This window comes from Hyaena hyaena, unplaced genomic scaffold, assembly GCF_003009895.1.
Source record: "Hyaena hyaena isolate Hyena2069 unplaced genomic scaffold, ASM300989v1 scaffold_36, whole genome shotgun sequence".
Lineage (NCBI taxonomy): Eukaryota > Metazoa > Chordata > Mammalia > Carnivora > Hyaenidae > Hyaena > Hyaena hyaena.
Window position 1 is genome coordinate 4,949,401 of NW_024080668.1, and position 10,145 is coordinate 4,959,545.

Sequence of the window (10,145 nt, forward strand, 5' to 3'; positions counted from 1 at the left end):
ACCAACACCATGTGTGAGGGGAGGGAGGGTTTCCTTCAGTCCCTCGAACTGCATCAAGGAGGAAGGTTCCATGTGGCCCGTCCACTCCCCGCCGAAACACAGAGAGCAGGCCCAGGCGCAGAATTCTGCAGAGAGCACCTAGCCAGGACTTGTGCACTGTCTTGCTTTCACTCTGTTTTTATGGTTCTTACCTATTTGCTATAGGTAATGTGGGCTCTCCAGTTAGGCAGAGGCTTGAAGTTCCCCCTTTTAAGTGTACTCAAGTCAATTTAGGGGCACCTGGGTGGCTCAGTCAGTTTAGCGTCCAACTTGTGCTCAGGTCATGATCTCACTGTTTGTGACTTGGAGCCCCACGTCGGGCTCTGTGCTGACAGCTCAGAGCCTGGAGCCTGTTTCAGATTCTGTGTCTTGCTCTCTCTCTGCTCTCCCCCGACATGCTCTGTCTCTCTCTCTCTCTCTCTCCCAAAAATAATCATTAAGAAAAATAAATGTACTTAAGTCAGTATAGAAATGTGAACTGCTGAGCAAGTTCAGAGTCACATAGGCCAAGGGCACATAGCAACAGCTGGGATTTGGGAAACCCAAGGTGGTGGTGGGAAGGAGGAGTGTATGTGAGTGTGTGCGTGTGTGCACAAGCGTGTGTGAGAAAGAGAGCGTGTGCCTGGGTACCTGCATGAGTGAGTGTGCACGCGTGTGTGTTGGTGAGCACGCGCGTGCACGCACATGCTGGGGGGTGGAGTGGGGCGGGCGTGCTCTCCTAGGACAGGTGCTGTGGAGAAGCAGCCGGGCGAAAGCCCGGACATCAGGCTGCGAACCGTTTGCCATGGACCTTGCGGGGTGTCACTCTCCTCACTAAACGTGGCCGTGCTTGTGTGTACACACCTGCCTCGGCTACCTGTCAGGGCTGTTATGAGGGCTGAAGGACAGATGTCCGGAAAACTGTGCAGCATGTCACATTGTGGCTGGGACCCCGGGGCCTGCCTGGGGACGGGGCTGGGGTGGCCTGTTGGTGGTCGGAGCAGCCAGGAAGCTCCGCTGCGGACTTGGAGGCAAGTCCCGCTCGTGCTCCAGCTACGACCAGGGCCAGAACCTTTGTCCCCCAAAGCAGGGGTGAAGCTGAGGTCCCAGCGCTGCGGAGGGAACAGCACTGGCGGGGGGCAGGGGGGTGCGGAACGCAGAGGGAGCTCACCTCTCAGGCCTCCCAGGGCCGCCCGGCTCCCACCACGCTGCCCCCCCCCCAACCTGCTGGTCCCTGTCCACCCCACCCCCCGCAGCCTGCTGGTAACCCCGCCCCCTCCCTCTCTGTGCCTCACCCGAGAAGTTGAGAGGTGTCTGGAGCTGCAGGAGGGCAATGTCGTAGTCGTGATTCTGGGTGCTGTAGAGCGGGTGAGGGATGATCCGCTCCACTACAGCCCCCCGGTGCAGCCCCAGGGCACTGTGGCTGACCAGCCCTGCGTGCACCCGCCAGCTGGACAGCCTGAAACTGCACACAGGGGCCATGCTGAGCCCAGGGGAGGGGGGACGGGGGACGGGGTGGGGGGCTGACCTACGGGAGCTGCTGGATGGAGGGAGCTGGCCAGAGAAACTGTTAGTGCCAGCCCCCATCGTCAGGCTGGGAGCTGCCAGGACCCAGGGGCCATGCCTCTTTGTATCCTTGCAGCAGCTGCCAAGATACTGGGCACACAGTAGGTGCTTAATAAATGCTCCAGTACTGCCAGAGACATGAGACACCGGGGGTCATCTGCAAACCCCCAGCCCCTCTGTCCTGAATGAGCCCCCTCCGCATTTCATAACAAATATCAAAGGGGATTCGTGACATCCTAACTCTGAGTCAGAAAAACTTCTAGGAGTCCTGTCCCTCCACTCACTACCTGTGACCATGGGGAAGTCACCTCACCTCTCCCAGCCTCAGTTTCCTCACTGTGAAGTGAGGAGTACACTGTTTGCCCTGGCCGCTGCCAAAAGAAGAGGTCCAAAGAGCTCATTCGCTTGTCATTTGTCATTCCTTCCTTCCTTGCTCTAACCAGCATTTATTAAGCACTTATGGTATCTGTAGGCCATGGGGATGTGGCCATGGACAAATCAAGAAAGGGACCCCAGGGGGGTGCCTGTGTGGCTCAGTCAGTTAAGCGTCCAACTTCAGCTCACGGTTCATGAGTTCAAGACCTGCATCAGGCTCTGTACTGAAAGGTCAGAGCCTGGAGCCTGTTTCAGATTCTGTGTCTCCTTCTCTCTCTGACCCTCCCCTGCTCGAGCAGTCTCTCTCTCTCTCTCAGAAATAAATTTTTTAAAAAACATAAAAAAAATATTTTTTAAAAAAAGAAAGGGACCCCAGGGTAAACAAGACTGAGAGTCGCTGTTCCCGGGAAACTTCCAGTCTAAAGGGGAGGAAAGACATTAAGCAAATAATTACACGGAGGTAATTTAATGACACTGTGATAAATATTAGGCAGCACAGAGCACTGTGAACAGGAAAGCATTCTGAAAACTTCAAAACTGAGCAAGTTCAGAGAACCAGTCTTTGTCTTGTTGCCACTACTCATGCAAAGTTGTTCCTGGCACGGAACGAGGGTGAGGAGGGCCATTTCGCAATCCATTCCTCTCAGGACACACATGGGGAGGAGGACCATTAGATGTGTGAGAGAGACAGACAGAGAGACAGAGTGAGAATGAGGAGGGGCAGAGAGTGAGGGAGACACAGAAGCGGAAGCAGGCTCCAGGCTCTCAGCTGTCAGCACAGAGCCCAACGCGGGGCTCAAACCCATGAGCCGTGAGTCATGACCTGAGCCACCCAGGTGCCCTCGACATGGACATTTTATACAGGACGTACCAACGGCCACACAGGAAAGGCAAGTGAGGCCGTCTCCTCCCCAGAGGCCCCCGAGACTTGCCTGTGTGTGCAGTGCGCGGCCGTCATCACCCAGCGTGGGACCAGCACAGAGCCCCCGCACGTGTGCCGGGAGCCCAGGGCCACACTGGCCTTCCAGGGCCAGCGCCCGGGAGCCCCGGCCTGCCCACCGACTATCCGGGATGCCAGGGGCCTCATCCCGCACTCTGCAAACAGGAAAGCACGGGAAGAGAGGCGGGTGTCAGGCTGGTCCTAACTCTCGGGCAGTGCGGCCCAGTGTGGACAGCTCTCATTTGTTACTCCTGACCCTGAGCTGGGGGAGATGGGAAGGCTGTCCCGCAGGAGGGGTCTGAATGTTGCCGTGTGGATGGATGCAGGCGCCAGGAGAGGCGAAGACACACACGGATGATTGGGGGTCACAAGGAGGGGGCTCCGCAGCCTGTCTCCCACGCAGCCCCTGGTTTACCCCCCTTCCCTCGTCTCCTGAGGCTGTTAACTGGTTAAGGGCCCAGGGTGATCCCCCTGCGGGCTCTCCAGAGGACGGCGGGAAGGGGCCTCAGAAGTCAGGACGGGTAGTGCCAGGAAGTGAAGCAAGGAGATCATCTGCCCAGGTCGGTGGCTGGTGGGGGACACGACAGAGGCATAGACAGGGCTCTATTGGGACAGAACCGTGTCTGCAGGGAGGTGACTGGCAGGCAGAGGGGCAGGCGGGCAAGGAAGCCCACCCCGGAGCCAGCTGAGCCTCTCTGTGCGGCTCGCCACACTCAGGACAGCGGGGAGACCGCCTCCTCCCACAGCCGCCTCCATGGACCCGACGCATGCTCACCAGAGCATCTGAGCGAAACGATCTGGCCAGAAGCACAGCTGTCCCTGCAAAACAGAGGTGGCAGCAAGCAGCTGAGTGTGGAAGCCAGGGGCACTCATCAGGTGGGGACAAAGGAGGACTCTGGAGCAGCCCCTTCTGTTTCCCACCCCCAGGCGCCTCCTCATTCACAGGCCCCCAGGACAGCACTGCTGCCCTGTCCCGTTGCCCCGCCACCACCCACCCTGGGGTACCAGCGTGGCTGTGGTCCTTCAGGGCTGTCCTAGGCAGGGCCCCAAGTTACAGACAAGAAAGTCCATCTGTGCCCATTAAGGGCCCCTGGATGGGTGTGTGGATGAGGGAGTGAGCAAAGAACAGGGCGCTTTGCCCCACACCCCACCTGGGGTTAGTCTCTTCTCTATCCCCAGCCCTTTGCTCTCCACTCCCCCCTCCTCCTTCCTAGCAAAATCTCGATTCCTGCTGGACCAATGCCCTCTTCTCTCAGCTGCTCTTCTCCGTCCCCAGCGGCCCAGTGCCTCGCTCCACCCAGTGTTCCAAACCCCCAGCACCCCGGCTCTCCTGGCAGAGGGAATCCCCACTCATGGGGACTGGGAAATGTTCCTCAGTGTCCTATCTCACACGGCCGATGTCTCCACCACCAGGCTCCCACGCCAGAAAGTAAGGGACCCCACTCAACCTCCTCAGGAGCCCTACCTGGGCTGCCACACCTCATCCAGGAAGCCTCCCAGTCCTGGAGAGAGCTGAGCAAACCCCTGGGAGCTGTTGAGCTGGATGTCAGACAGGTTCACTCCCTTGTGGTGAGTGAGTCTTGGCAGAAGAGGGAAACAGAACAGGAGATGGCACTTAATCGTGACCGGGATGCTCGGGAGATACAATCCACCCAGCAGCACGGTCACTGAGCAAGACTTTGACAGTGACCTCTTCCAGGATTTATATTTGTTAAAAAGCAGTGTTGCTCAAAGGAGAGAAGCAGGCTGGAGCACCATCATGTCCAGAGGCCAGGAGATGGCCCAAATGACCTCTCACCAGTTCCTGAGCACTTTGATGGGGAATCCAACTCCCCCTTTCCCACCACCAGCCTGCCCCCCAGGCCCCTAGCCTGGCCCCAGTCACCTGAGACGCCCCAGGCTCTGGCAGATCCGCACCCCCAGGGTAGAGCTCCAGTCCTCGTGACACACCAGGAGCCAGGCCGGCAGTGCCCTCACCTGTACCGCCAGCAGGAAGCCCTCAGGGTTTATTCTGAAAGACACTGAAGGCTCAGCATGAAAGTCACATCCTACCTGTGGAGGGGTGGAAGGGCCGGGTGGCCAGGGGGAGCGGGACCTGGCCATGCAGGGACCCGAAGAGGCCTTAGTGACTCCTGGCGGTGCCCTAGCTAGAGACCAAGAAGGTCCCCAGGGTGTGCTGAAGGCTCCAAACCAGAGATCCCCTTTTCGAGGCTGGACCATGTCACTCCCTTCCCACCAGAGGAGGAGACCCGGATGCTGGCTGTGAGTTCATGGCCCTCTATTGCGGGCCTCTTTGCTCCTGGCCGGAAGTGGGGGTTCCAGAGCTGTGAAGGGGCTCTGGGCTGGGGGTAGGGCAGCCTTGCAGCCTTGGGGGTGTGGCCTACCTGTTCTGGGAAGCGAGGGGGGTGGGGCTTCCTCATCGCTGGCCTCTGGGCAGCCCAAAGGCATCTCCTCATCCTGTAAGTTCCTGGGAGCCAGCTGAGAGGCTGCTGGCCACAGATACAGCACTTCAGGGGACCAGGACGGGAGAGGGTCTCAGAGAAGAGGCTAGGAGAAGGGAGGGATTCCCAAGGAGAGAGCCAACGGGCAGAGCGAGACCCCTGTGGCAGAGGGAGACAAAAGCGGCTCCTGGGACTCAGCACTACCCAGCCTTAGGCGGGTCCCCACCTAACACCCCGCGGAGAGACACAGCACACTCTCTCTGTCCCTGTCTCTGTCTCTGACTGGGAATGATTTCTAGAAAACGTGTGTCCTGGGTCTTCCCATGTCATCCATCCAAGTACCTTACACTTCTCACCGCAGGACTAAAACATTCTCTATCCCTAGGCTGCAATTCCATCCCTTCTCTCCTGCTGCCAGCTGAGATGAGAAAGACCCTCGTCCTGACTGCCTTTTACACGCCCTTGTCTCCTGCAGCAAGGATCCCCCAGATCCTGTTCTCTGGCCCTCCCCAGAGCACTGAAGGGCCCCAGCGCTGACCACTGACCGAGAAGCCACAAGCCGATGCTCACACCAGCCAGCAGCGCCAGGGCGCCCAGCCCCACGCAGCCGCGCCGCCCTGAGCACCAGTGCCCCGCCCAGGAGCCTGTGGGAGAGGGCAGAGGCGTCTGGGTGGCCTGCTCCCGCCTGCCAGCCCCGCCCCACCCTGAGGCACCTCTGGGGGGGGTGTGGCAGCCACTGGCCCCTGCCCACCTCCCCCTGCCCCATCACCACAGAGCCCACCCAGTCTCCAACCTGGGAAACAGCAAAAGCAGTTCTGGGAGGCCGCCTCTCGCATTGGGGAGACCGGTTTGGGACCATGAAGGGTCTGGGGGATGTGGACAGCGCATCCACTCCCTGTCCCCACCCTATCACTCCCCTGTAGCCCAGTCTCGCCTGCTGGGCTGCCGCTGGGACTCGGGCCTCCGCAGTGGGTCTTCCGCCTATGCTCTGAAGACCCCAGGTCCTGGACCCTCCTCTCCATACTGAGGCTCCGTGTGGGCTTGGACATCCGGCTTCAGGCTCTGGGGAAATGATGTAGGTGGCTCAGGATCCCCGCGCCAGGGGGAGAAGTCACAGCCTACTCCCAGCACCCCCACCCCCCGATCTCTAACCTCGGCTGTGACCTCACTGCCTTTTTTTCATCTTGGTGACTCTCTGTGTGTTTCCACCGATGGCCCCCAAGCCCCCTGTACTCCCCTGGAGCCCCTAACCCCACCCACCTTATTCTCACGCGGCCAGTAGGCACCAGAGCAGGCATTCAAACCCAGACTGGGCTGAGTCCGAAACCCACACTCCTCACCACCCCCTCCCCTTGCACCCCACAGCCATCAAGGGCATCCCTCCTCAGGCCTCAAGACCCCAGACTTCTCCGTCCCCTCCAGTGTCAGAGTGGAAGGCGCTCCTGCACAAGGCACCATATCTAGCCCCAGTGGATAGGCCACAGTGGGGGTCCTGGAGGGAATTCTAGCTAAATCCACATGGAACAGTCCTCAACTGCCCCAAAGAATCTGCAGTGGAGTCCTGACTCCAGGTCATGTAAAAACAAAAACAAAAACAAAAACAAAACAAAACAAAAAAGCAGAACATGTTTAAGTGACAGAAGAGCAGCAGAGAAGTTCAGTTTTACCCCCGCTGGCATTCAGAAGGAGAGCTTACTTCTTACCGGGGAGATCAAAAAAGGCTTCCCAGAAAAGGCCAGCCTGGGACAGCCCCTCAGAGACGCACGGGGCTTAGGGTGACATATATGGGCACTGGGTGTTCCAGGCGACTGAAGAGGCAAAAGCATGGGGGTGGGAAGCACAGAGCAGAGTAAGTTGTATGTGTGCCTGAAGTGCATGTGCCGGGAAGAAGAGGGATGGAAAATAAGACCTTAGGGGAAATACCGGAGCAGCAGCTCAAAGCTGGGTCTGCAGCCTAACACCTCTCCAAACCGCCGTTTTCTCGCCTCTAACAGGTAATCTCCCTCCTCTGTATCTCGTCTCCATTCACTCTCCATGTCAGATCAGTCCTCCCAAAATTCAAACATGAGCAAGTTAACCCCGTATTGAAAGTACCTAATGAGGGGGGCGTGGGTGGCTCAGTTGACTTCAGCGCAGGTCATGATCCCAGGGTCATGGGATCGATCCCTGCTCAGTCATGGGCTCCTCCCTGAGCGTGGAGCCTGCTTAAGATTCTCTCTCTCTCTCTCTCTCTCTCTCTCTCTCTCTGCCCCTCTTCCCCCACCCTCTGAAATAATAATAATGATAATAATAATAATAATAATAATAAAGTACCAAATGAATCTTTGTAGTCTGATAAATCCAAAGTCCTATGGCATGGCTCACAAAATCCCCTGTGGTCGCACCCTTCCGCACCTCTCCATCCCCAGCTGCCAGCATGACTCCCTCCACCGTGGAGTTCAAGGCCAGTCCTCCAGGCCTTCACATGCTCTCATGCCACAGACACTTTGCACCTGCTGTCCTTTCTCCCACGTAGCTGACTCAGCTAGACGTCACCTCTCTAAGAAGGTTTCTTCAACCCATAAGGCACCTGTTGTGGCCCTATATTGTACTCATTTACTTCTCTCTCTCTCTCTCTGTCCTTCCTCACTGGTCTAGGCATTCCAGAGCAGAGCTCAGGGGCTGCCACAAAGTGGGAATTCAGTTAATGCACATTGAGTGAAAAGAAGGAAGGCAGGTAGGGGGCCCACAAAAGATTATGTGACTGAACGGGTTTTATAAATTACATAGTTTTTAATGTTTACTTAGTTTTGAGAAAGAGAGAGAGTGTAAGTGGGGGAAGGGCAGAGAGAGAGGGAAACACAGAATCTGAAGCAGGCTCCAGGCTCTGAGCTGTCAGCACAGAGCCTGACACAGGGCTTGAACTCCTGAACTGCGAGATCATGACCTTGAGCCAAAACTGGATGCTTCACCAACTGAGCCACCCAGGCACCCCTAGGGTTTTACAAATTATACAGTACAATGCAAATGCTAGGTATAATAGCAATATTGATAAGAAACATGTAAAAACTATGATCCTTTCTTCAAGGAACTTAGGATCTGGTAAAATTGACGACTCCCTAAAAGTTAAAATGACTCCTGTTTCCTCCAAGGACCAGCAGCTTTCCCTGCTAACACCTAGAGCTGTTCCCAGTGATCATAAAAACCTGAAACACCGACTCCAAAACAATGTTGGCTTAGGTGGGGTTTCCATGTGTCACATGGAATGTTCTTGTCATGCTCCTCAGTCCTGTTTTTGTGTTCCATTGAACTTCGGGTTCCCGACCCTCTGGCTGGGAGGGAAAAAAGGCCTTAGACAACTCGTCTAGGTCAGTCACTTCTGAATCACCCTGGAAATCATCCCGTTGCACCCACGAGCACCCTTGCCAGTTCAGCTTACGAGGAGGATGGCAGCCCAAACTTCCATATGAAGCAAGACACCACCACGTCCCGTCAGCTACACCGCTTATGGCCCAGGATGTGGAGGGCTGGGCCTCCCACCACCCAGAGGGCTTGCTTCCCCATGAGAAACCTGGGTCTTGCTTTGCCCCTTACCATATACCCTCCTTCTTGTGTCTAGAGATGAGGCTCACAGGGCACCAGCAATGAAAGTGAAGAACCGCAGCCTTCAGAGAGTCAGTCAAGCACCCATAAGAAAGCAGATAAGTAGCAACAGCATTTAGGGTTTGGGTTTCTTCTCTGGGAATAGGGCGTCTTTGGAGCTGGCGTCCTTCTGAACAAGGAGGCAGGGCTTGGTCTAGGAAGAAGCCCTGGCCAGGCTCCCCTCCTGTCTCAGCACAAGGCAGTGTGGCTTTTAGGTCAGCTTCTAGATGAACCGGCCTCACCCCAGAAGGTGCTCTACCTCCAAACCCACGTGTCTGAGATCATGGTGGGTAGCCTGGAACCATGGTCTGTAATGGTTCGGGACCCCCTGGTCCTCCTTTAGAGCAGGAGTTCAGCGTTGCAGTGATTTGTTAAGCACTGCCTATGAATGTGCAAAGCACCTGGCTAGGCCTATGGCGGAAAGAGAGAATAAGTCAGTCCCTGGAGAAAAAAATAAGAGGTTAGCCACCCAGGGTCCCCTACATCAGACCTGCCTGCCAGAGGAAGCTCTTGTTACCTGCCTAGAATCCCAAGGGCGGGGCCAGGGAGAGAGAGAGAGAGAGAGAGAGAGAGACGGAGAGAGAGGACAGGTCAGGGGTGGAACAGACGCACGTACAGCCTTACCATTTGGGTCAGTGGCACCGACGCAAAGCCCCAGGGTCTGCTCCTGTTCTGGGACCAGCACTGATTAGCTAGCCCAGCCAGCTTGGTTAGAGGGTGAGGTTTCCTAGTTCACATAGAGCCCCTCGCTCTATCCTCCCCCTCCACACACGCGCGCGCGCACACACACACACACACACACACACACCCATGCCCGCGTGCGCACATGCACGTGCCAAACGGACAATAAATCTGCTCAGAAATCATGAATAGACCCCTTGTTGCAGGGAAGGGGGCCAAGGGCTGGGCTGGGCTGGGCAGCCTCAGGCCCTCCCATCTGCTAACTAGAAGCTTGGAAACAGAGGAAAAGGTTATAGGGAGGAGGGGAGGCCAGCTACTGTTGCTTAGCAACCAGGTCCCTTGTGCCCAACAGTGTGCCCCATGCATGCTGGCACATTCCCCCTTCCTGCTGACAGGGCTGCACTGGGAAGACTGATATGAGCATTTGGTGAAATGTTTCTGAGCCCTCTGGATTACGCCTCATCTCTGTGTGGGTTGGCTCCCCCAGCAGTCTGGGGCTGTCA

At 56.8% G+C, this 10,145-nt stretch overlaps 1 protein-coding gene across 1 annotated transcript in view; it reads right to left on the reverse strand.

Moving 5' to 3' along the window:
* The window catches only part of TMPRSS5 (transmembrane serine protease 5), a 57,046-nt gene extending 47,382 nt beyond the window's left edge, over positions 1-9,664 (reverse strand). Inside the window, exons 1-9 of the mRNA XM_039229124.1 lie at positions 9,586-9,664; positions 6,134-6,402; positions 5,886-5,984; positions 5,284-5,406; positions 4,785-4,920; positions 4,365-4,478; positions 3,675-3,718; positions 2,892-3,054; positions 1,314-1,483 (exon numbers count right to left, since the gene is read on the reverse strand). Of these exons, the coding sequence (XP_039085055.1) occupies positions 1,314-1,483; positions 2,892-3,054; positions 3,675-3,718; positions 4,365-4,478; positions 4,785-4,920; positions 5,284-5,406; positions 5,886-5,984; positions 6,134-6,389 (1,105 nt within the window). The 5' untranslated portion in view covers positions 6,390-6,402; positions 9,586-9,664. The remainder of the gene's footprint in view (positions 1-1,313; positions 1,484-2,891; positions 3,055-3,674; positions 3,719-4,364; positions 4,479-4,784; positions 4,921-5,283; positions 5,407-5,885; positions 5,985-6,133; positions 6,403-9,585) is intronic.
* Positions 9,665-10,145: the final 481 nt, after the last annotated feature.